At 38.5% G+C, this 27,957-nt stretch overlaps 1 protein-coding gene across 1 annotated transcript in view; it reads right to left on the bottom strand.

The window, feature by feature from the left end:
- Positions 1-27,957, bottom strand: part of RCN1 (reticulocalbin 1) — a 228,789-nt gene that overhangs the window by 169,605 nt on the left and 31,227 nt on the right. The window contains exon 4 of the mRNA XM_044059691.1: positions 21,495-21,673. Coding sequence (XP_043915626.1) covers positions 21,495-21,673 — 179 coding nt within the window. The remainder of the gene's footprint in view (positions 1-21,494; positions 21,674-27,957) is intronic.

Raw genomic sequence — 27,957 nt, 5'->3', positions numbered from 1 at the left:
CCAGTGCAACTATAAACCTAATCAGTCTGTAAAGTTGCAGTCTTATTGTCAGGAAATAGTAGAGCTGTTTACTTACACGAGTGAGCAACTGACGCCGATATGACATGAAATCTGATACATTTGGTTGACTGAGAAAGTGAAACTGGGAGAAGGATTTGCACAAGGACCTGAAGCTAACAAGGTCTTATTCCTTAAGAGAAGCAATTTAATTTCAGCATTTTTTTCAGCTGAAAGCCAGAGTTAATTAAAATTTATGTAAAAGAAGGCAACAAAATGGAAAACCTGTGAGTTGCTGAAAGACGAAGATACTGTATAGATATTCTGAAAGTAAGAAGGAGCTCTGGAACTGACATTCTACATGAATAGAAAGGACATCCAGCAAGATCTGACCGACCATTGTAATATCATCATCTTGGGACACTGAATGCATTATGGGAAAGAGAAAACTTAGCCAAAAAAAGTTGTCAGTATGTCAGCCCCATCAAGTCTTTTAGGGTTAGAACAAAATCAAAGTTAGTAATAGCTACTTATCATGGTGCAAGGAGGCTTGTATGGAGTAAAATATAGAGATGCAATACAATTATACATTTTTCAATTTCTGTCCATAGTAATTCTTTAATAAATATAATAAGTATACTTGTGTACGTATGCTTTACAGTCACTGATGCCTTTTGATACATCAACATTGCATTCACTCCCATTCGCACTTCATTCACTACCCATTATTTACTGCCCTTGCTAAAAGGAGACCACCAACCAATCAGTCTGAAAGTTGTTCGGGCATAAAATTACACAAGTACTTTTTTACTACAGTCTAACTCAATTACCTTACTCATGCAGTTTGTGTGGCATTATGTATAACATGTCGGGCTAATGCATTTTACATACTTTAAATGCTTTGTTAGTTTTTCCAATATAGAAGTAAATGCATTGTTCACATAGTGCCAAATAAACTAGATTGCAAGTAGTACAGTCCGCAGAGTTCAAAGATATAAACCCTTTTTGTAGCTGGCTGCTAAATGGAGCCAGAACTGTTGATGTAATTGCACACCTTACATCTCCTGCAAGGGTATGTTCCCAGACATCCAATACGTTCTTTCTGGATTCTAGAGGGTGTATTATCACACAAAGCTCTCTTTAAATTCTTCTTAATTTTAAAACAAAATCTTGGCTGGTCTCCAACAATCTTTTTAATTTCTGGGTCAGTCTGTAAAACTTTCCAGTTATTCCTGTACTTTTCTTTTTTTCAGGAAGCTTTTAATGTTTGGCCATGAACTGTTTTAATTTGTCATTAGTCTGTGACCATAGCACAGTTATTCTTCTGCAAAGAAATGGCCAAGTTCCTAGATAACTGCTTGAACTGGATCCTGTTTATAGGTGAGTCGCTGCCTAATCACATAGACTTAGTAATGACAAATGTTAAGATTTTACCTGATTTAACAGTTTTGGCTGAGCTGAGAGGTATTCACTCTACTATAGGCAAGCCAGTGTGCTCCTCAGTTGTAATTAGAAGACAGTCAAGACAATTAAAGGTATTTGAGTAGCCAAGGAAATAAATGCTAGTATCTGTCCAAATAGTTGCTGGAAGTTTTGGCACATGAGGTGATTGTAACTTTATTTACTTAACACTAAACAACTGTTCAGCATACTTTCTATAATGCTGACCATATTACAGATACCTGTATGCTTTTCCACACATCTTCCATTTTTTTTTAGAATACCTAAAAGAGCCATTCATGCTATCTGTATGACTTTTGTAAGAAAAAGGAAAATAAAACATACCTTTAAGAATGAACATTTTTAGATATATGGGAATGGTGATGTCATCCTTTCAACACTTGTATCTCTTAAACCTGACGGCATCAGAAGTACAGTTACTACTTTTGTGCCAGGTACTACTGACACAGAATCACTACACTTTCTGTACCAGGAAATCCTTTTAATTTTTTTATCTATCTGTCTGTTCCAGTGTGAGTACACTCTGAACTGCATATTCTTCTAGCCCATCACATTTCTTCTTCTTCTACAAGTGAGCTGTCCAGGATGTTATATTTTGGGGGCTGCCTCTTCTATTTATAATCGAACAAGGCATAACATTTTTGCTGTAGTGTAGCTTAGTAAACTACAATTTCTATCTTGCAGCACATTGATTTTTTTTGCCCTAGCTGTATTTTTTAATTGTAATGACCCCTATTTGGAGGCATCTAAATATAGGTAATGGCTACACAGAATTTTAAGTGGACATCACTGTGGCACATGGTCTAAACCTTGATTTTAACTGATTACAGGCTCTCTCGTCCACTGTGCTGATTAATCCCCAAGAATTTATAAGCCTGCATATTTTATTATCTAAGTTTGTTTAAAAGGTTAGCATTAGCTAAAGTGAAGCGCATGCCATATGATCTTTCATGCCTTAATTCACACAGTCACAGTGAATATCTAGTGTAGGTTGGTTGCAACATTCACAGCATCTGTACTATTTGGGAGATTCCAAGGAATATTCTAAATATTACAGGCTATCAGAAGTAAGTATACTCATTTTTGGATTGCTGTGCAGGTAGAAACATAGACTTTAATTCATACTTGGAAATATGTTCATTTTTTGTAAATAAAGTCACTGTTTTAATTTTTCACTCCTATAGCTCATGAAAAGCCTTCCAATTACTCTGTTTCATTAAGTAAGGATGTTCCAAACACAAATTCCAGGAGTTTTTCTTGCTACATAACAGCTTAGCAAATAAGTGGAAGCGGTGGATCCTGAAATTTGAGTTACTCCTTGTAGCAAAGAAAGAAAAAATGCCATAAAATGTGCTATGTTTCCATATGCCACTAGGAAAAAGACTTGACAGTATTTAACACCTTTCAATTTCAAGAGCAGAAATAGACATTAACAGTAATAAAAAAGACATTTAATAATTATTATGAACCTAGAAATAACTCAATGTTTGCCATTTGTTTTTGTCAGAGATCAAAGCTTAATGCAGCCTGTACTTGTCTATATTAATAGGCTAAAGAATCAACCCAAATGCTGCAAGGCTGGCAAGATACATGTTGCACTGATAACAGCTAGCATTGTTTATGGTATTAAATCAATTAGATAAGGGGCAGAGACTTTTAGGATAAACAGACCTGGCCTTATTTAAAGCAATAGATGCACGCAAACTAAATAAAATCATAAATATACAGCACAAAAATATAAAATCTGAAAATCTAAGCATAAAAAATACTAAAAACATGACAAAAAACAATCCACTACAACAGGAAAGACAATGAGAAAAAAAAGCCACTCGCTATACAGAAGTAAGGTGCAGATGAAATTCAAGCTTCATGTACTACATGCGGCTGTAAGCATGAGGAAAACACAAAAACAAAAAGAGACACTTTATTCAGCTGCTTATATTTTCCTGTTTGTGTTTCTTCCTACTACTTGGTTACTTCATCTTGCTTTTCCTGCTTCTTGCTGCTTGTTCCCTAAAGTGTTCAACTGCATCTTTTCTGTTGCATTTATTACTGCTTGTTTATAGCCTGTCTATATAGCTAAATGTTTTTCTAAGTTCTTAGTTTTGGTTTAAGCACTTGAGCTTTAGGCCCGCCCCTTAGCTCTCCCTGGCCTTTCTCCCTCAGATTCTGAGTAATATGGATGGACAATTTCCTACAGTTTCTCCTGCCAGTCTGGTTGATATGGGCATCCTGAGACAGTGTAGTAACTGCCTCATGTACACAGACAATCATCTACTACTACCACCTAGGAACACAATTTGTGAGAGATGCAATAACATTAAGAACCTAGAGTCCATGCTCTCTCCCCATCAAGCCAGTATATCTGGCACCGAGAAGGCTGTCAACACAATCACTACACCTCAAACACCACCCACACCTGCACAACACACACACACATATGCGGAGGTCCTCCACATAAACATACCCAAACAAAGGAGACCACCAAGGCAAAAACACACACAAGCTCCACAGCCCTCCACACCACATACCATGCATAGTCCACACATCTGTGTCTCACAGCCACTAAGGCTTCCCCATAAACCCAACATATTAGTCACAGGAGATTCCATTGTGAGGCACACAGATGTGCCTCTCACCAGGCTGGATAAGGAGAAAGTCAGGGTTAGTTGTCTGTCAGGTGCCATAATCTGCCACATCACATACGCACTTAAGTCTCTCAACAGCAGGTACTGTTATGACTCTGTCATAATCCATGTTGGCGTGAATGACTTGAGACGTACCTCTCTGGACTATATGAAGAGAGACATGATTGAGCTCGCTGATTATGTTTCCCAGGCAGGTATGTCCCTAGTCATAAGCAGCATTCTGCCGTCACCCAGAATGATGCCTCAATATAAACAGACAATGATTGACTTGGCTTAGTTTCTGGTGTCATTCCAGAGGGGTCCAGTACCTGACAGCCTGGAAAGAGATGATCGACAGACCAAAATGCTTTACCATAGATGGCCTGCATCTGTCTCACCTGGGCTTCTGGCAAAGGCTCTTGCCTCCTTCATAGTGTCTTTTTTTAGGAAAATTCCTGAGGTTGATAGAACCAACATAAAACTTTTAACAAAATGCAAATTAAAGGTCATGCTGTTAAATGCTAGGAGTCTAAACCTGAAACTGCACTCATTGCAATCATTCTTAACCCTGGAAAATGCTGACATCTGTGCAGTCACAGAAACCTGGTTCAAACCTGCGGAGAGCACCCCAGCCTTACGTGGTTACTCATTTTATCATATATTCAGACCCCAAACTGTGGGCAGTAAAGCCAAAGGAGGTGGAGTTTCAATATACATTAAAGACCTACACACCTTCAGGATGGTCAAAGAGTATGACGCACAAGAGACACTCCAGGTGCAGTTAACCACTGACAAGACCACTATTCAAATCATAGTTAGCTATTGGCCCCCAAGTCTGACTCAAGATGCCCAATCTGCCTATTTAGGCCTGTTTGAATCAATCAAGATTCAACCCTTTACCCTGATCCTGGGTGACTAAATTCCCAAACATAGATTGGAAGAGCTACTCATGCCAGAACACAAATGCCCAGAGATTCCTCGATTTTGTCAATGCAAATTCCTTGGAACAGCTAGTCGATATCCCCACAAAAGGTGATAATATCTTGGACTTGATATTAACTAACATGAGTAACCACTGCAGCATCCCTATAGTATCATCCTCCCTGGTAAGAGCCAACCATAAAGCGGTCACTTTTGAAGTCACCATCTCCCCCAACCCGCATTTAGTTAGGATCAGACATAAAAATTTCCCCAAAGCAGATTACACCCTCCTGAGGGATAGTATAAACAGCTTCACAGCCCCCTCCCCCTCTGTAGGAACTGGCACCAATATCCAAAACTACACAAAAGCACTATTCAAGCATTTATATAGATGCATGGAATCAGGAATACCAGACACGACTAAATCATCCTGTCTGGTGGACGCCTGCAATAAATAAACTCTATAACAAAAGGAAAAAATTGTTGTCCAAGACCAAGAAGGAGCAGATACCCAATTGGAAGCAATGTCTCCTTAGCCTGAACAAGCAAATAAGAGCACTAGTGAAATCCTCCAAAGCAAACGTAAGAGTCCAAATTGGCCACATGTACTAGAGACAATCATAAGGCCTTCTTCACATATCTCCACAACCTCAAAGGAAGCACCCAGATCTGTTCAGAACTGGTGTTCAAGGGCACCACATATACAAATGTCGTAGATAGAGCAAACTTGCTGGCTGACAAATTCAGCGAAAACTTCACCCCTCTGTCCACCCCCATCAGTAAATCAGGACATCCCCAGCACCTGTCCCCTTCCCCTTATATCTAGGGAACAGGTTATCACTGCTCTCTCAAAGGCAAAAAATACAGCCTCCATGGGACCCGATAATATACCAGGCTGCATCCTACGTGAACTCAGGCAGGAACTTGCAGCACCATTAGGTGCCCTATTCAACCAAAGCTTGAGTACCGGCTTCATCCCAGCTGAGTGGAGGACAGCCACTGTCATCCCTTTACACAAAGGTGGAGCGTCCACCAATTTGGGAAATTATAGACCCATCAGCCTACCTAGCCTGATCTGCATGGCCAGGGAATGGATTATCATGTACCTCATTAACAAGGGGACTGGCAACCTCTAAACACTCGAACCCACACAGTTTGGCTTCGTCAAGGGGAGGTCATGTCTGCTAAATTTGGTTAACTTCTTTTGAAACTGTCACCAAAGCCATGGACGACAGGAAGACAGTGCATACTTCCTATCTTGACTTAGCCAAGGCCTTTGACACTATTCCCCACTCAGGCATAATAAATAAACTCTCTCAACTAGGCATCAATCCGTATGTTACCAGATGGGTAGCAAACTGGCTCACTGATGGAACCCACCTAGTCAAAATAGGGGAAGCCACCTGAAGCAGTAGACCCGTAACAAGCGGTGTACCCCAGGGTTTGGTTTTGAGGCCTCTGTTATTTGTGATATACTTTTCTGAGGTGCAGGCCAAAACCAGTGGGCTGTGGCTGACCAGGTTTGCAGATGACTGCAAGCTGGGTGCTTTCATCAATTCCCCTAGTGATGTGGACATCCTCCAAGAGGGTCTCACTCAGACAAATGACTTGTGCCAGAAACATGGCCTCAAGCAGAATACCAAAAAATGCATCATCATCCCCTTTGGGGAGAGTGACGTCCCCACAAATTATCACATTAATAGCAATGTCCTAAGCACACAATCAGTCGTGAGGGATTTGGGCACTTAGGTTGATAGCAACCTGACTTTTGACCACCATGTTGCTTCCGTTGTATGGAAAGCCTTATACATGGCCCACCTCATAAGTAAGGGTACCTCATCCAGGGGCAGGGAGGTCATAACATCCCTGTAATCTTCCCTTATAAGGCCCATTATTGAGTACAATGCCCCTTTCGGCATGTACCTCGCAAAGCACTTGCAGCTGAACAGACCACAGAGGTTCCTCACCAGGAGAATCCAGGACCTCAAATATCTACCATACACAGGCTAAAAAAAGCTCTATCCCTCTACTCAGTTTCATACAGACTCTTAGAGGTGACCTCTGTCTGGCATACAAGGTGATCACAGACCCCACCTTGATGGGGCTTCTGGATATCTGCAAGTCAAGCTCCACTCAAGTAACTCACAAGTGCAGCCTCAACCTGGTATGTGACATCAACAGGACTTGTTGGCGGGACAGATTTATGTCCCAGAGACTCCCCCATCTATGGAATAGACTCACTCGCCACATCAAGCAGAGTATCTCTTAATCCCTTTTTAAGCGCAACCTGGATAACTGGATGGGAAACAGAAAATATATCCCTGGGATTCCACCAGTGTCCCTGCTGGACATGGGCATCGGGTGCTGACTTGTCTGAACATGGGCTAAACTCTTGACTAGGCTTAGAAGGGCCTCAGGCCCAATAGCCTAGTAAGCTCATATGATCCCATGAAAAAGGGAGGTCCAGTATTTAATCAGCTTTGCAGAAGCTGTCGATAGGAAAAGAACTAATTTGCAAATATGGGTAACATGAAAGACAAGCATGTTTAAAATAATCTACATACTGAAAGATTAAAACCAAGAAAACCAGCTGTTTGTAGTCACTGTTACAAAACAGAGTCGAGACTGTCTGAATGTAAAAAAGCACAGTAACAAGACATTTTGCCTGACTGGCACGAAATGCCCGGAATTAATAAACAGGCACAGAGAGTAATGTGCCTAAAAATATTTTCAGATACATGTTAAAAATGACAGAAAAAAGAACCACCTAGATACTGCTAATACATTCAGGGCATCAAACAAAGCCAATGGGTCAAAAGCTACTGTTACTTAAATATAAAAACTAAAAATTCCTTTTTTTTATATATAGAAGTACTGAGTAAGGAATTTCATTCTAATATCTGGGTAATTCAACATGTGGCACCAATTGTACTATGACAAAGTGAATGTGCACAAGAACATTCACAACACACAGAGTGCACTGTCACACAGTAAATGCACACAAAATGATCACAACACCATCTACAATACTGTAGAGAGCCACAGTAATGACACTGGTATAATATCCCCAAATGCTTACGTTGTTTACCTATCCTGATAGGAATGAGCCCCATTACTAAGTCAGGACACAAACTTCATGAAATCTATATTGTTTCAGTCTGTTTCAGTCTCTGATGTTGCTAAGAATGCTTTTCTCAGCTCTAGCAATATACCTACAATTATCTCTTCCCTGTAGTTCATACAGTGTTAAATGTATTGCTAGCATATTTAAGTCAGACTGTAAATTGTTTTTATTAGTCTTGTTACTCACACTATTACTGAATCTGGATATCTTTCCTCCACATTGCTCTTGTTTCTGTTTGCAAATCTGGTATTTTAAGACTTTGTGACTCTCAGTATGTAAGACACTAATAGCTCGGTCTAGCAATTTCAATGATACGCTACTTTTTGTCTTTTTTTTCTAAAACTACTGTATTGGATTTTCTTCCATCAGTTTTTGAACCGTTGGTAATGGGCGATCCCATGCAATACAAACTTCATCACCATTTGTGGGTCATGTTTCTAGTGCTTCTCAGTCACCGCTATACCACATTGTTTGCACAATCCAGAGTTCAACAGTATTGCTAAGTGATATGCATTTCAGTAAACAGACCCTCAACCATTAGTGTATCAACCTTAGCAATGAGACATGTAACTATTTCCAATTCTGTTTCTCCAACTTTTACAATGGACTTTGTAAACCAGTATGTACATAGCTCACTGTCTTGGGCCACCATTATTAGCCTTTCATCTTTTGGTTTCATTCCATGTCTCCTTAACTTTTCCTGTGTCAAATCTTGGGTCATCATGAGGTTGTTCCACATCTCTATACTAACCACTATATTTGTGGACTTTACAATTTTCTTTCCTTCTCCTCAGGCCCTTTTCCTTATAGTCTTTTTGTTTTTTGGCACTTTCAGGTGCTGTCTGATTTTGGCCCATCATGTTCAAACACAGTCTTGTGTTAGAGTTTCCATATTAAATCTTTCACTTTGCAGATAGAAGTTCAACTTCTATTTGTTTAATCTCTAACACACTAATATTCTTTTCTGCTGTACCCCTTTGCAATCTTATTTTTTTTTTGTATTATGAATTTTTTTCATACCTGACTGTCTTTGCCTGTACTCCTATTCAAATATTTGTGGAGTTTTTTTTGTACGGATTAGTTTGGCATTTTCATTTACATAAATACTGCATTATATCAAATTAAAATTTTCTTTCCTCGTGTCTCTTTCTTTTTTACACCTTTCAAAAAATCCTGTTTTTTTGTTTGTTTTATATTCTCACCTCTGCTGCTTCTTTTCCAGGTAGCCCAATGTCTCTTCTCCTAGATAAATGTTTTTCATTGATCTGTTGCATTAAGGAATATACATATTTTAATTTGTAGCGTTCTTGCACAAGTATTTTTCTTTCCTCTAATTTCTCTCTCAATTTTTCCTAACTGTCCTCTGTCTGGAAATTCTGGGCTTCTTGTGTAAAAGTAACAGTAGATAATTTCTTCATTATCCTCAACAGTCCACTTTATCATCTCTGTACCTTGTGGTTTTTGTGGACTACTACTTTCCAGTTGGCCCCTCCCCCTATGCTCAGCTTAACCTAATGTTAGGAATGTTTCCACATTTATTCTTTTTTTAACCTACATTTCTTCATGATATATAAAATGCAGTCTATATATCAGTCACCTTGGTAAAATTATGTAAAACAAAGTCCACCATGCAAAGGTACTCACCAAGACTTGAGAATGAATTCAGTTCCAGCAATACTTCACTCATTTTCTTGCTGAATTCATCTCTACGTTCAGACCCCTAAACACCCTGATATCGGGTATGGCAATTCTGATATGTCTATAAGCTTAGGAAGCTTGCCAGGAGAATATGATATCAAGCAAGTTCTAATATTATTTCAGTTATACATACTTCCTCAGAAAAGCAGCTGTAGCTTTGAGGAGTGCAAGTGTGCAGGAATTGAAATATATGGAATGGTTAGATGTCAGTAAGAAATAATTACAGCCTACCGGTTATGTGAACAGTATGGTCACTGCTATGAAGCAGGACAAGATTTGCATAAATGTAGATCTTCAATATCAAAATAAAGTGATTAAAAGAGAGAGCACTATTCATCACGGACCAATAAAGAGGCATCAGCAATGCTAACTCCTTTTAGTCACAGATGCAATCCAAGAGTTCTGGTAAATCAGACTAGATGAAGAAAGCTCTAAACTCTGTACATTTAATATACTACTACAAATGTACATGTCCCTAAGACTTCTGTTTGGTGTTTTCTCAGCAAATAGGTAACATCAAAGAGTTGTTGCACAAGTACATGACGACTCGGAAGTTACCGTAAATATAAATGAGGTTATGCAATTTGTGGCAGATTTACAATTAAATATGTATAATTTATCATTTGATGGACTTCAATTTGGCAATGAAGTGGTGTTTTAGATCTATTCCTTAAATGGTTGGATGATGGGGAAATACGTACTGTTATACACAGGAAATTCTTAGATGGGGGACAACATTTGCAGGGCACTAGTTATCACCCTCCACATCTACTTTCTTCACTACCATATGGAGAGTTAAGGTTATCCAGCATTAGTAATAATGAGGAGGATTTCTGGAGGAGATGTATAGGACTGTTAATGTTTTTGAAGAGAGGGTATGATCATGATGTGGTAAATGAAGCTATTTCAAGGGTTTTGAAACCCACTAATAAACCACAGCAGAAGCATAATAATAATAGTTCTACAAAAGTGGAAATGTAGTTAGTAGTGATGTTAAAGAACAAATGTATTTTGTAACGATTTACAATATTTTGTGTGAGAAAATTAGTGCTGTGTTAAAATATTATTGGGGTTTGCTTCCTTAAAGACAAGGAATTGACAAAAAACTTTCAAAGCTCCCTCTGTATGTCATATAAACGTGGACAAACTCTTAAGGACATGTTAGTACATGGTACTTTTGTTTCACTGGATCTTACCGTTATTCAACAACCAGCAATTACTGGTACTTTTACATGTAATAATTGCATTGTTTGCAGAAATGTGGTTAATACTTTTAAATTGATTAATAATGTTAAATTTTCACCAACAGGTTTATTTTCATGCAACAGTGTGGGTGTTATATATGCTCTGCAATGCCCTTGCAACCTTTTTTATATTGGAGAGACTAAAGATGTTTAGAGTGAGGTTGCTCGAGCAAAGAGAGGAGATATTTGTGTACTCAAGTTTGAATAAAACATTTCCAAAGCTGAAATCTAGTCTGAACTATATGGACTGAACTAACAAACTGTATAGACATCTCTCTCTCTCATTTATGAGCTACTGCCCCTCAACTAATTTGCCCTATTCTGTTTATAACTAGTCTGTTCTCCTCTGTCTTACTCATAACTTTGATTTGAGAATCCCCTACATTCTTCTGAATACTTTTTTCTTCTTGCAGTGTTTGGTTTAAAAAAAATTGTTTTCATCCAAAGGGTGGGGGGGGTCATCTTATTTGTTCTATTTTTACCTATCATGCATGCTAAAGTTATCATTTAACACCTATTTTGTCTGACAATCTGTAACTGTAGTTAAATGTTCTGTTTGTTAGTGTTTTATGTGGAGCTTTTCCCCCGGGCCTCTACTGAAAATGGACATATATCCAGTTAGACTAGCCCGGTCAACAAATGTAAAATAAAATAAAATAAATTGTGGCTTTACATTTTAAAGTGAAACATAACACTGATTTTTTTGTTACTTCAGGACACTATTCTTGAACAAATTAGATTAAAGGTAGGGGAAAGTTATTTATTGAAAGAACAACTTTTCATTAAAGAGTCTGTTTTGATTTTAAAGTATAATACTTTGACACCTACATATTTGAACTGTGAGGTTAATTGGAAGTGTTTCATTTAATTGTTTAACAGAATAATTGTATAATCATTTTCTATATATAATGGTGTGTGTTTTAAGATGTTTGTTTTTAAGATGTTTGTTACTCCTTGAAGGTCTTGTGGCCAAAGCACTAGAGATAATAAACTTCCTTGGATCTATAGCCAGTTGTTTATTTATTTATTTTTTTATTTTTATTTTGTGGTCATCATTGTAAAAAGAAAGTAAGGATGTGAGTAGTCAATATAACTAGTACTTGCAATAGTAAATTAAGGGAAATGTTTTAACATTCTTTCTCATACCTGCTTAGCTTCTCGGCCACTACTGACATTCAGCTATGTAGCCAGCATTCAGTCAGACATCACAAGGACTTTGTCCTTAAACCCCAATGTTTCTCCCTGTGCAAACCACGCAGCACCTAAGGGGTGAGGCATTTGCAAGGAAACTCCATTCTTTAAGGATGACAGAAGCCCTCAAGTAGCCCTGCCTCTCCCTCTTAGGCAGACAATACGTATTCAATCAATGGACTTCACTAAAAACAAGCCATGTTACAACCCTGCCACAAAGCAAAAAATGATCAGAAATGGCTTTACCATTCCTTTGGATAGAACAATCTATAACTGAAGGTTGTACTAAATTAAAGAGTTTTGATGTAGATGTGCAAATTACTTTTAAGCTTACTTCTTACCTATTTTACTTACTTATGTTTGTTTAACTCAGTAAGTGGAATGGTCAACTGACCTTTTACAGTCATTACATGGATGGTGCAGTGGTGCAGCGGTAGCGTTGTCACCTCATAGCAAGATGTTCTCTGGTTCGATTCTCAGCTGGAGTACCTTCTGTGTGGAGTGTCCTCCCTGCATTCGTGTGGGTTTCCTCCGGTTGCTCTGGTTTCCTCCCACGTTACAAAGACATACGTCTGGAGCATTTCTCCCCGGGCCTCCGCTGAAAATTGGCTTTGTTCCAAGTTGGACTTTCCCAGTTAACAAATGGTAAATAAACAAGTATACTTTTACAATAGCTGCAAGATTTGTGGTGCAGTTATACACAAATCATAACAAGGTAATTTACAATAATGAAATAGCATGATGCAGTAAGAGTAACATGCACCAGTACAGACAAAAAAGTGACTAGATAGTTTTAAATAATTTTAACACAAACAGTTTTAAGTTTAACGAACATATTTATAGACTGCAATACAATGCAAAGTGGTAATGTTTACAGTTTAAAAAAAATTAACAAGCATAGGAATCTGTCTAGTACCAACCTCACCAAACACAAGTGTTGAGGAAAAAATAAACAGAAAAACTATTAGTCTTAAAACTTCATTGGTGAGCTCAGTCACAATAATTTCCAAAAATCATGAAACCCAGGTAAAAAAAAGGTTGCAAGGGCATCGCAGAGCTGTACTTTTGTGTGCTTTTCCTACTGGTTTTATACGTTCATAGGTAGGTACTAGGCTATTGGCCCAAGGGCCTATGTAAGCCTAGCCAACAAGGTTCCCTGGCTTACACCACCCAAGAAAGTTATTTTCCTGTGCCACTGTCGAGCAGAGACACAGAAGTGATCCAAGGGGTGTATTTCCTATTTCCCATCCACTCATCAAGATTTTTCTTGAAGAGTGCTAATGAAGAACTTTACTTGTCATAGATGGGTAGCCTGTTCCAGAGTATGGGAAGTCTCTGGGACAGGAATCTATCCATCCAGCCTGTCCTGTTTATTGTGGTGACAAGGTTTAGATCCTTAGAGCGTGTAGCTCGGAGGGATTGGGATTTCTTTAGGTGTAGCATGTCCAACAGCTCTGGGTTTGACATAGCTTTATATGTTAGGTAGAGATCACCTCGGAGTAGGCGATATGCTACGGAGTAAAGCTGGAGTTTTTTGAGGTGGTCATTGTAGGGCATTTGTCTGAGGCCAGTAATCCTCTTTGCGAGGTACTTCTGTGGCCTTTCCTGCTGCTGCAGATGTTTTGGGAGGTACGTTCCAAAAGGGGCATTGTACTCTATAATGGGACTAATGAGTGTCGAGTAGAGGGGAACAATGACCTCTATTTTCCTGGATGAGAACCCTTTTATGATGAGGTGTGCCACGTAGGAGGACTTCCTGACCACTGTGGCGATGTGACTATCAAAGGAGAGACTACGGTCCACCTGGGTCCCAAGGTCTCATCACACATTCGGTGTTAAGTAGATTGCTGCCTATGTGGTAGTTCATGGGTACAGAGTTTTTACCAAAGAGGATGACACTGCACTTTTTGGCACTGAGCTTGAGGCCATGGCTCTGACACCAGACATCTGTCTCAGCGAGGCCCTTCTGTAGGATGTCCACATCATTTGGGGACTTGACTATGGCTCCTAGTTTGCAGTCATCTGCGAACTTTGTTAGCCAGAGGCTTTCTGTGTCAGCCTGTACTTCAGAGAAGTAGAAACCAAACAGGAGAGGTCCCAGGACGGAACCCTGTGGTACTTCACTTGTCACTGCTTTGAGCTCAGATTTGGAGTCTGCAACTTTTACAGTGTGGGTTCTGTCAGTGAGCCAGTTGGCAACCTATCTTGTGACATAGGGATTTATACCTAGTTTAGTGAGTTTAGCTATAATTCCAGAATGGGGGATGGTGTTGAAAGTCTTGGCGAGGTCAAGATAGGCTGTGTGAACCACCTTACCCTCATCTACAGCTTTGGTGACTGTCTCAAAGAAGTCGATCAGGTTCAGGAGGCATGATCTGCCTTTCACAAACCCGAACTGGGTGGGATCCAGAGTTTGGAGGTTACCAATGTCTTTGTTTAGGAGTTCCATGATGATATGTTCCATGGCCTTGCAGGCCAGGCTCATCAGGCTAATAGGTCGATAGTTCCCTGGATCAGTGGTGGCTCCCCCTTTGTGGAGTGGGATAACTGCTGCTGTGCGCCATTCCGTGGGCACAAAGCCTGATGCGAGGCTATTATTAAACATGGTGCTTAAGTGGGGAGCCAGTTCGTTCTGAAGTTCATGTAAAACACAGCCTGGGATGTTGTCCGGTCCCATGGATGCTGTGTTTTTGGCTTTAGAGAGTGCAGCTTTTACCTGCGTAGTTGTGATTACAGGGACTCTGCATTCTTCCTGTATAGATATGGGCCCTTTAGTGGGTGGAGGGGGGGGGTAAAGTTAGCACTGAACCTATCTGCCAGGATGTTGGCAATATCAGTTGGTTCTGTAATTTTCATGCCTTTGTGCTGTAACAGAGCAGATCTGGGTGTTGCCATCAAGATTCTTGACATAGCTATAGAATGCTTTGTGGTTGTCCTTAGAATTAGTGGCGATTTTGTTTTCATAGCTTGCTTTGGAGGATCTTATAAGGGATCTCAGCTTCTTACTGAGGCTGACCAGGGAGCACCTCCACTCATGGGATTTTACTCTCTTTTGCAACAGTTTCTTCCTTCTGTTGTACAGTTTGTTTATGGCAGGGACCACCAAATTTGCTTCCTTTTTTTGGAGGATAGCGTCTTGGTTCTGTTTGGGATAGCATGATCCATGCGCTCGTGCAAGTGCTTATAGAGTGCATTTGTGTAGGATTCAGCAGTTGTAACTGTATTGTCCATCTGCAAGGGTGTCATGAAGTTCACCATTTTTCACTTTTCATCGTATAAACATTTTTTTAAATGTATTTTTTTCCCTCAAGTGCAAAGCACTGACATTTTTTCTAAGCTGTAAATAACTTAATTTTTATGCACACTAATGCATATGGATGGATGCTTATTAGGTATTATTACATAGATATATATTTATAGTATTCTAATTAGATAATGTCTGTGGTTAGATTGCCATGTGTTTTTTTTCTTGTCTCTATCTAGTTAGCTCTTTTTAATTATCTAACTATGTATATGATTTTAGTTCTTGTCACAGACCTGATGAAGGCTTTATTCCATAAGTTAGCCAAAATATATATATATATATATATATATATATATATATATATATAAAATGTGTGTGTGTGTGTTATGCTTTCCTTAATACCTGATTTTGGAATGTGGGTTGCAAATAGATAGGTAGTATTTTACTTAACTAGAATTTAGTTTGATCTAATCAGTAGTAGAGTGATGGGGGGGGACTTACTGTTCTTAAATACATTTTTACAGACCAGTTTCTATTGTTTGCCTGGAAAAGGCTGGTTTAAAATTAAACAATACAGATATTTTCCACACCTACTTCCAAGTGCATAAAAGTGATATATTTACGATTGTAAAGTATTTCTGATTTTTTGTTACTGAGGATTGCTTTTCCTTAACTAGGATTTAGTTTGATCTAATCAGTAGTACCGTGAGCTATGATGGGTAGACCACATTCAGGCTTACATATTACAACACTTCTGGCTACGGCTACTCGGACTTCTGGAGATAACTGCTGACACTGTGTGAAGTAACTTTATTGGTGATATAGAGCTTTGCAAGGTTGTTTATGTATATTAAAACACTGAGTGAGGTCAAGTATCAAGCCTAAATATTTTTGCTGAATTATATTAAAGTTAATTTTTTTCATGAAGGTCATACAGTTTGAGTGGGGAAGGATTCAAAAATATATGAGAAGTGACAAAAATGCATTACACCAGACTTGCTGGGGTCAGTAAAAAGTTTATTCTTATACGTCTGGTTGCAAAAGCTTAAGATGTCAAGACTGTAATATCTGCAGCAGGTTAGCTGCAGTCTTGTTTGAAATTTTAGTAAGAAAATTTCACCTACCTAGACTGTTATGTTAAAGTTTAAAAACAGGCTAATTCAAGTGTAATATCACTGCTCAGAAATGAAAACAGAGGTCCTAGCACCAAGCACTGAGGCACTCTGTGGAAGCTACCTCCTTCAAAATGATGCAACAAGTGAGATCAGGAATGGTCTAGTTGTTAAGCAACTCTGAAGCTGTTTAATTGTTCCTGTTCCAAAATGTAAATTTTCCAATTTAGCTAACAGATGGACATGGTTTCAATGTATGGGTCATGTCAGTAAAGCACCAGCTGTCAATAAGTCATCACTCATGGTACTGCAAATAGTGCCAGTTACTCAGTATAGTTCTGTTGTGCTAAACCCACATCCAAACCTGTTGATTATACAACTTTAATAAAAGTCCCTAGTATTTTGAATAAGTGCAGCGTGACTTTTTATATCAACCTAAGTTACCAAAAGCGTTGTCAGATGGAACCTCTCTTTTTACATCATGTGCAAAGAACAGCATTTCAGGAGAAAATCACTACTATTAATGCTGCCCTACAAAGGCAATACTGGAACATGAATAAAAGCAGCTGGTGTGAGGAAGGAACCCACAGTCTTTGGATCTTGCCAGCGTAAAAGGTGAAAATGTGATGTGTTGAGCCACTGACACTACATCTGAGAAAGTAGATACTCATAAGGATATGCAAATTGCACTGGAGAAAACTGAAATGCAAGAAGACAGCCTGAGAAGTGAGGTACTGGCCTGAAATATCACCTCAGGGGGAAGGAGTTGCACTCATGGTCCACAGGTAAATCAAACCATAACAGTCCCAGAAAGGATATTTTAACCTTCATAGTCCCAAGAAGATCTTGGAGAACAGTAGACATGTTTATATAGCAGTTCAAAGAAGTAATGCATCTCATATATGGACATTATTACTCTAAATATTCAGAAGTGATTGAGCTGTCAAGCATTACCAGTGTCAGTGTGGTTTATGCAATAACATCCATATTTTTGAGTGAAAGAATACCTGCTGTTATAACATCCATATTTTTGAGAGAAGGAATACCTACTGTTCTCATATGAGCCAACAGACAACAATATATGAGCCAAGATTTTAAATTCTTTTGAACAACAACTAACTAAAGTCCAAATTACCCTCAACTGAATGGACAAGTGGTAACAGTCTTTCAGACAAGTGAAAAATCCAATGACCAACAGCACTGGCTGGGAATATAGGGACTGTTATTTCATAATCTAGGAATACTCCCTTACAGAGAATCGATCTCTTGGCAGTCTGGCTTTTGAAGAGGAAGGCTGAAATGTAAACTGCCCACATAAAGTAAACTGTCAATGTAGAAGAATCAAAACAGAGTAAAAAAAAAATAAAATCCAGGAAATTAAACAAAAACAGGTTTCATTATAATAAAATCCAAGAAATTAATCAACAAAAACAGGTTTCATTATAACAGACTCCCAGTGTATTACCTGATCTGAGGGTATGGACAGAGGCAGAATTCAGGGTCTGTGGGAAGATGACAAAACAGAAGGATTAAAGACAGCACAGTATTGCAACCCAGTTGTTTTATGGACTTAGGATGAAAAGTTAGACCGAAAGCAGCTTATAAATTCAAATATATCTAGGCAGCAAGAGCCAAGAGCCTGAAAAAGCACAATGGTAAAGTGCTGTGCAACTGCCTCGTAACAATACAGGTTCACATGAAAGGACTCCTGCAGAAGTGTCGCAACAGAAAGAAGAGTAACTTGAACGGACACAGAAGATGACTGGAAGGACTGAAATCCACACAATGCTTCTTCTTCTTTCGGCTTTTCCCGGTTAGGGGTCGGCCCAGTAGATCATCTTTCTGCTCATGATTGGCAGTGGAGTTTTACGGTGTCGAGTTGCCAGCCCGGTGCCCAACCTTCCACAGAAGGCACACACATGCACACACTCACACCTAGGGCCAAGTTAGAGTGTCCAATCCACCTACTGCATGTCTTTGGGATGTGGGAGGAAACCGGAGCACCCGGAGGAAACCCACGCAACCACAGGGAGGACATGCAGACTCCACACAGAAGGCACCCCAGACGAGAATCGAACTGGAGAACCTCTTGCTGTGAGGCAGCAACGATAACCGCTGCACCACCGTGGCTGCCCGAAATCCACACAATGCTGCATAGGTAAAAACTGAAGATATATATGAACTTGCACAGTTCTTTCAGTTTGCACAAAGGCTCTAAAGACTAAACATTGTATGTTTATAAATGTGATAGATCTTTTTAATGTATAGCAAGTCTACAAGGATGTAAAGTTTTCATTCATGAGTGCATGTGATAAACGTAGATGTGAGTATTTGTGTGTGTAAGTACGTACGTATGTATGTATGTATATCCATCCATCCACAACCCCTTTTCCCATTTCCTTTATATGGAGTCGGGGGTCTCACTTCAACAGTGACAATCATCTAGAGCCAAAGCTCACACCGCTGGGTGGCTAGCCCTGTTACGGCTGTTCTCCCAGTCCCACATCACACTCACAAACTATGGCCAATTTAGGGTGTCCAATCCATCTACTGCATGTCTTTGGAATGTAGGAGGAAACTAGAGCACCAGGAAGAAACCCATGTGTGTATGTAGCTAGATATAGATGAGACATATAATGTATGTATGTACATATATATGTATAGTGGGATTTTTATTCTTACAGCTACCATCAACTCAGGCAGATGGGACCTAATTTTTTTTACCCCTTCTATCAAGAATAATACCTTAAACTGAAATACATAGAAACACGCACATGTACACGCTGAAAAGAAAAGGGTAATGCCACATCTTAAATTATTTTTATAAAAAGAGGGATGCAGTTTATAGTACCATCCCTTTAAGAGGCTGATAACCTCTTCCACATAACTATAATATATGGTCTTTCACTTCTCAGTTTGGGCTGTCACATTTACAATGAAAACCTCATGAACACTACTAGCTATTTCCACAATATCTGCATCTATATCAGATATGAACATCTTGATGAATAGTATAAAGGTTACAAGCTTCTATTTCTACCTTATCCCTTGAAAATACAAATTTGTACACACGTATTGTGCATTTATGTATTTTCATTTTCTCATTTTACTCAGACTTCTATTATACTTATGTTTTTTATTCTGAAACTGGTATCCTGCCAGTGCAATTTGGTTGTGCCCTGAACTCTTCCAGTCTCGGTGTGGATCTGCACATTCTTGCAAACTTGTACGCATTCCAGCAGTTCATACATGCTTTATCCTTCATGGGGCAAACACTGGACTTGATTATTTACCATTGTAAATTTTGCACACCAGCACCATCCCATTTTACATTCAATGCACAACTACCGTTACAGTTTATTCTTCTGATATGTTGCTGTATCTGTCATTCTCTAACTGCTGCTTTGCTGATGGTGGACTGCCTTACCTCTGTCATTTTCTAATGCTTTTGCTTGCTTTTCTGAAATACCCAAGGACCGTTCATAGTAAGTTTGTGACATTTGTGTCAGATATTGCATTTGATCTGACCATTACAAGCAGTTCTGGATAATAAATGTTTTGATTTCTGAAGTAGTAACTGCACAATTACAAATGTTTGCCAAAGACATCAGCCTTATAGAGTAACCATGCATGTAGTTCTTGTGTAGCTTTTTAAACTTAATCATATCATAAGCGATGTCTGTTTGTGGCTGAAAATCCCTCGTCAGCCTGACCATCTGCGCAAGTATCACCAGTGTCTGACAAAATTTGGTACCTATCCTATAACCTGCAACTGGCAATTTCAGTATTCTGTCACCAAAGCACTGAACATCTGAAATTTGTAGTGATATTTTCTTTGTTGGCCCCTCTGTCCACTGGTTTATCTATAGGAAAGACTGCCTTTTACTCACACTCCTTACTTCTGGCTCTATTCATTCACTTGCTTCCTCAAAGAAACTGAATGTTTGGCACTTATTAATTTCATTCTGTTCATTACCAAGGTCTTTCTGACAAACACAAACAGATAAATTCTGACACACAACACAGTTAAGACAGATATTCAGACTGTCAAAAAACTGATTTGGTCACATAAACATGTCCCTACACACACACACACACACACACACACACACACACACACACACACACACACACACACACACACACACACACACCCCATGTACCCACCCTAGTGTTAACAGACTACTACAGCCACAGACAGCAATGTGTACAGACAGTAAAACACTGCGTTCAGTCTTAACTACTCTGCTCTGAAACAGGAAGGTAGAGCTTAAATTTGAGTCACTTTACTGCACTACTTCAATTCCAATGTAAGGCTTTAGGACAAAGCACATGGTTAGTTCTAAATTAACTGCACCTCTGCCCTACCATATCTTTATGAAACATTGTTCAGCAAGACTACTGCAGAGCTACTTACAGAAGCTTTATACGTATTAAGTGCTACAGTGGTCTTTGAACTGCTCTCAAAGCACTGAGCAAACCAGCTAGAAACATGATTGTGTATGTCGTTATGCTTTTGAATCCCCCACGCCTCTGTAGGTGTAAAGGCAGTGCATACAAAGACCTAACACCATCACATACAACACACCTTATTTTATACAGTTTCATATATATGCGCGTAAGGGCAGCAAAATAGTTAACTCCAGTGAAAGAGGTTAAATCTGGAAAGCTAGTGTCTAAACCACACCAATTACAGGACTGATATGGTGTACTGCCATCAGTAAGTTGCTGTTCCTCTCTGAGTTTGTTTCCATACAGCTATAATAAAGAAAAGTGCTCTTAAATCGTCTAAAATGTAAAAATTTACTATAACTATGCCTACAGCTAGGAATAAGAAATATAGTCACCATTCTACAATCTTGAGTATATGCTCACCAAGATCACAATATCTTTCATGTGCTCAAACTCCTCTGGATGAAGGAAGGCAGTGAACTCCTCCCGTGTTAGTGACGTATCACCATCTAAATCTGCTGTTTTGAATCGCCTTTCGTCACGTGGTAGCATTCGCTTGAAGTTGAACTGATCTGATGCATCCTCAAATTCCTCTGGGTTTGCTGGTATTTAAGAAGGAAACAAAACTAGTTCAGAAACTTCTATCTGCATGTCTTCAGCTACACTCAGCATTAAAGGTTACACTTGCTTCTTCACTGGTCAGTTGAGAAAACATGCACAAAATGTTTTCTAAATAAATATTTGCATGCCAAAAACATTAACAGTTTTAATAAATTAATAATAAAGTACAAAATAAACAGCATATTTCCCTATGATGTACTATTTTCGATGAAAACCGTTTGTACTACTGATCAATGCTGTATGTTAATTTACCTCTAGAATCATGCCAGTTTTTGGATGTACCTCCTGTAAAAGAAATTTTATGAAACACAATGTAGTTACAGAAAAACTCCTGCCACCTACAGGGCTAACATTTACAGGCAAGTGGGCAACAACTGCCTTTTGCTTTACTAGGTCAAGTATTAAGGCATGAAAGAGAACAAAGCTGTTTCAAAGCCTTAAGAGCACTACAGAATTGTTGTTTGTTCGTTTATTTTTTTATTTATTTTTATGATTTTACAAGGTTTACAAAAGCAGCACAAACATCAGAAATTATTTTGAAAGCAGTATTTAATAGATTCCTTTTTTTTCATGTTCAAAGAAGTTTTTTATTACTATATATTGATATTTTGCTGAACTGAGTAATTCAACATCACACTACAGAAATGCTGCAAACAATAACCATTCCACAACAGGTATTTTAGGCATCCTCCATGCTTCTTCAAGCATTTAATTTCTGAAGGAAATATACACACACACACACATATATATATATATATATATATATATATATATATATATATATATATATATATATATATATATATACACGCACACACACACACACACACACACACACACACGTTCTTCTTTCGGCTTTTCCCGGTTAGGGGTCGCCACAGGGGAACTCCGGTTTGCTAATGATTGGCAGTAGATTTTTAACGGGTGCCGAGGTGCCAGCTCAACGCCCAACCTTCAACGAAGGCAAGCTCATTCTACGCATGTTTTTCCACCGCGGGGAGGACATGCAGACTCCACACAGAAGGCGCTCCAGCCGAGAATCGAACGGGAGAACCTCTTGCTGTTAGGCAACACTGCTACACACACACACACACACACACACACATACACATATATATATATATATATATATATATATATCTACACACATACATAAATATATAAATATATATATATAAATATAAATATATATATATATATATATATATATATATATATACACACACACACACACACACACACACACATATATATACACATATACATATATTAGGGATATATATATATATATATATATTTATATTAGGGAGATTTTATATATATATATATATATATATATATATATATATATATATATATATACACACACACACACACACACACACACACACACACACACATAGTGGTTTATTGCTGAATGCAGTGTTGCTTTCTCCAGAAAGTTGCTACTTGAGTTAAGCTTGTTCTAGATCTGTGCAGCATGGAGTAAGATTCCTATGAGACATTTATTTAGCAAAACTTCCAAATATTTGCATACTAATCTGATTCAGGAACTAATACACCAGTGCACTTTTTTTAATTCATCAGAACTTACAGGTAAAAAATAAATCAAATTAGATTTCTGCCAGGAAAATCCTGTGAATTATATGCGAGACAGAGGCACTAGCTGAACCATACCATCTGGTTAGTGAACTAGAAGGCCGGAAGATTTAATCCTCTCTCCTTGGTTAAACTGAATACACACTGACCAAAATGCAATTGAACATTGTGACAGCCTTACTGTTTATAGAAGTGTGTATTACAACGTTGCCCTTTACTGAACTTGGAAAACAGGAAAAGGCTGGCCTGTTTGTGACATTTCTAGCAATTACATGATTCCTGGTATTTTACATGTTATCAATTGTTAGCATTTCCGAAAGCTTCAATCAAAGGCTAGAACCTGGTCGTACTTGCCAGTGACAGACAAATGATGGTACTTCAAGTGGACAACCTGTCCATTGCATTGTGATTAGGGAATGCCTATCTTCTCAAGTGTATTGTATTCAACTGTAAACTTTTCCAACCTTATATGGTCAATGAGGAGGCTGCAGAGATATCTAAAAGTCAATGTTTGTATTCACTCTCTTCCCACATTTCCGTTACTTAGAACTTCAACTTTCATAACTTTAAGTTATCACTACAATTAAATCTCTTTCTAATGCAGTGACCTCCATCAATGTATACCCAGCAGACAGCATTTTTGGAAGGCCATGATGGCAGTCTAGGCATGACAGAAAATACAAATATTCTGGCTGATGTACCTAACAGCACACCCTGAAGCAAGCCTAACTGTTCATATAAGACATTCAAAGAACCTGAAGGTTAAGAAGCAAATACTGACAAAAACAACAAAAGCTGAATGATGAGTAGAAGCAAGGAAAAATTCAGAACTACTAAACGTACCAAATAAATGATGAATTATTTTAGTTCGTGATATACTATCTAAAAAGTAACTGACATACATCTTAAGGCAGACAACAGAGGGCTTTACAGCTAAAGAAGTTACCCCACCCCACTTTAATTGCCCTTTTAACTGCTCAAGTTGAACTGTACACTAAAGGAACTATTATAAACTGTGAAGGTAGCAAAGATCTTCAAGGAAGGCACCCTTGTAACACAAAGTATATCCAGCTTGATTTTCAAGTAGTTAAAAATACCTCTGACCTAACAGAACACTGGGCTTAGGATGCTGCTCTCTGGTATAAGCTTGCACCCCCTTTCATAAGTAGTGCAAAACAGACGATTTTCATTTTTTCTTTTGAGAAACTTGTAACATGGTTATATTTCAGTGCAACAGGCAACAAACAAGATACAATAAGCATACTATAATCATACAGAACTGGTGCCCAGAGGACTACTGATAAAGTGTAGGAATTCAAATCTAAAGATGCCGGATAGAAGGAGCATCTCCAATAGTTTGCTGTGATGCTGAGGAATTTTTACAGATGTGCTTTTTCTCTTGGTGGGATTGTACACAGCAGTAAATATAACAGAACATTAAAATTTCATGCAGAAAATCTTAAGGGTCTAGGGTAAATGGCCTCATACAAAGTTGCTGAACAGTGTTATCAGCTGAAACCCACAGTGTAAGATGAAACAACTGTTATTTATTTTTTAAGGGAGGAGTGCAAAGGCTCTTGCATTCCCACCCATGCTGACAGTTGTACAACATACACCTGCTAATGAATACAATGAACTACAAGTTCGCTGCATCCTTCCTTGTGGGGTCATTTTATTTGAACTAGCAGTGGCATATGGCTGCTTTTCATATAACCAAGTATTCTTTTCTTGTTCTACAAGACTAGTGCAGAACAGTGGACAGCTAGGACAATACTGCTTTACAAAATCTGTCCTGTTTCCTGAGCATCCACAGGACCGCTATGGTTCACATATGGTAGAGGCACAAAATACGGGTGGTAGCAGCTATAGTACAAGGTTCCCTCATGATTTGCATTTGTTATTCAAAGTATGGCACTGATCAGTAATGACCAATTTATGTGTCAGCATCAGACTTTATCACAGCATTCTCTGTCGGGACTGTCTGTGCCTGCCATTCCTCGTAAAAGACTGTGCAGGACAGAATCCTTAGTGGCTCAGTGGATGGTAAAACAGATTAAGGTTTACATCAGTGGTATGAATCCATCTCTGAAGGGCAGTAAACAAATCTACAAGCTGAATAAGTAAAATAAAGGGTACTGCAATGACCAGACCATTTTTGTTTAGCTGCAGCCTGGCCTTATTTGCACTTCAAAATGGTAGTAGCAGGTCAGTGATTAGTTTAATTTTGGTTACAAAACCACCACAATTATCAATGCATATCTAGGTTGTGTAACGGTGTCCGTCCTCCTGTTTTGGAAAGAAGGCTGGTAAATAAATATATTGGTATAAAGACAATGTTGTAACCACTTTCAAATGTTCTTCACATATTCATTACCATTTTTACAATCTGTCATGTTACAAATGTATACTTCAGAATGTCAGTGTCTTGTCTGCTGATCTATTATTGCATAAAAGGTGCAATCCACATCTAATTTTATTACTGTGCAATTTATACTATACATTTTTAAATATTTATACCTTCCTGACCTTAAAATGATATCATAGAAATGTACCAGAACTGAGTCTGACTTTTAAATGTATTCTATGACTGATGGGTTTCACTACTGTAGCTGTAAAGAATTACATTTTAATTAAGGTGAACTAATTATATACATAAACTGGACTTTTTCTATCACTTCACACCACACCATTAATATTCAGCACTTTTGAAAACCATCCAGCGGTGCTTACTAAATCACATCATTTAACACACATTTCCGTGCCCACTCTTGTAAGCGTATAATCTTCCTTGCCCATGCACATGAGAGCCTCGGAAGACAATAATAACTACTTAAAGTTTACAGGCCACTTGCTGTTCTTGCCTCTCCCTGCATTCTTATTTAAGTTTGAACTGGAGAGTCAGCAACTCTAAATTGGTTACAGACTGGGTGCACATTATGTTCATGAAGAACAGGAAAACAGATGCACTAGGACACAGTACCTAAAGGCCTTAATTACCAACAAGTTTGAGCATCTTCAGGATGGTTTAATTCCATAAAGTGTTGAATTATAGAGTTTCTTAGCTTTAAGATCTGTCACTACTAGAGTTTTATGCTCTAAGGGTTTTCACACTAATGGTAAGTCAGTAAATGATAAAGAGAAAGTTAATGCAATCTGTAGGAAGCAGTTTAATATAACATGTGTAGGTGAAAGCAAATTATACAAAAAAATGATATTATTACTTGAGCATCACTGCACAGCACACATCAAAGAAGTTCAGTTCCATGTAATGGACCCTAATGACTTCTGGAAGGAAAAAACTAGATAGTAGGTAAGTAGGCAAGGAAAAACAAGTCACTGTAACTTGTACTTCACTTTTCTAAGGACAACAGAGGAGATGAAATCAACTGCATCTGCAAGGTCAGAAGCCTGCTAGGTTATAAACTTTATAATTTGCCAACTTTTTTATTTAGAGGTACATGAGAATTGTATCTGATAAAGAAGTTAGTTCTCAAAACAGCTACCTTCTTCTGAAATACACATTTTTCTTTCACCATTAACTTGTAACATATAATATTTAAAAGTTTTATTCAACATTAACATGTCACATGAACTAGGTTATTTTTCACCGTTAGTATGCAATGTGCAGTATCTAGTAAGATGTAAGATATACATTTGAAAGATGAGAAACTATATACCTCCAGCATGCAAGTGTATAAATATGACTGTGATTTGCAATTTCTTTTTTTTGTGTCGTTTGCTCTCTGGCCACACAAGCTGAGCATGACATAGATGAATGTGGTGTGCTCTACCCTACCCTATTTAACAAATATAAATAAACTTTGTAGCACCATATTGTACTGTAAACAAATGACACCTTGCAAAATGGCTTTGATGAAACAGATGCTACATAGATTTTGAGGGTAGGCAGGTTATGCTGGTTCAGCGCAGTTATCTGACCTGGAAATAAACCCCCCCCCAAAGCTAACTCTACTAACAATTCTAAAGGTAAACTAAAATACTACAGTACTCTCTGCTGGGAATGCCAGTGATTGTGATCTTCAGCAAAAGATAACAGAGGAGTAGCTTGCTCAGTGGCTTAGCAGATTAAACCTATCTGTGACGGGCAACAGTCATATATGCTTCTAAAGCAGATCGAATATGCAAAATTTGTAGTCTGTTTCTCACAGGTGTAATCGGGTAAGCAAGACCACTAACTATTCATGTGCATTGAATTTGTGGCAGTGGTTTTAGTTGTTTTTACCTCCAAAGATTTATTTCATAGCTCATCAGGCTCAAGTAACAGCACTGAGAAATATGCATGTTGTCAATCAGTTGTTTGTCTTTTTGGCTTTTCCCGGTTAGGGGTCGCCACAGCAGAACTCCGGTCCGCTAATGATTGGCAGTAGATTTTTATGGTGCCGAGTTGCCAGCCCGACGCACAACCTTCAATGAAGGCACGCCCATTCACACATGTCTTTCGAATGCCACTCGACCGCAGGGAGAACATGCAGACTCCACACAGAAGGCACTCCAGCAGAGAATCGAACAGGAGAACCTCTTGCTGTGAGAAAACAACGCTACCGCTGCATGACCGCTGATATGATCTAGTTCATAAATCTGATGGTCAGCAATTCAGCATGTAACATTATTTACTGCATATGAATCACTTACTTCACTTTACAGT

The sequence above is a fragment of the Protopterus annectens genome, chromosome 17.part0 (assembly GCF_019279795.1).
Source record: "Protopterus annectens isolate FY-2018-M chromosome 17.part0, PAN1.0, whole genome shotgun sequence".
Classification (NCBI taxonomy): Eukaryota; Metazoa; Chordata; order Ceratodontiformes; family Protopteridae; genus Protopterus; species Protopterus annectens.
The sequence above is the reverse complement of the archived record's forward strand: the minus strand, read 5'-3'. Positions and strand labels throughout refer to the sequence as shown.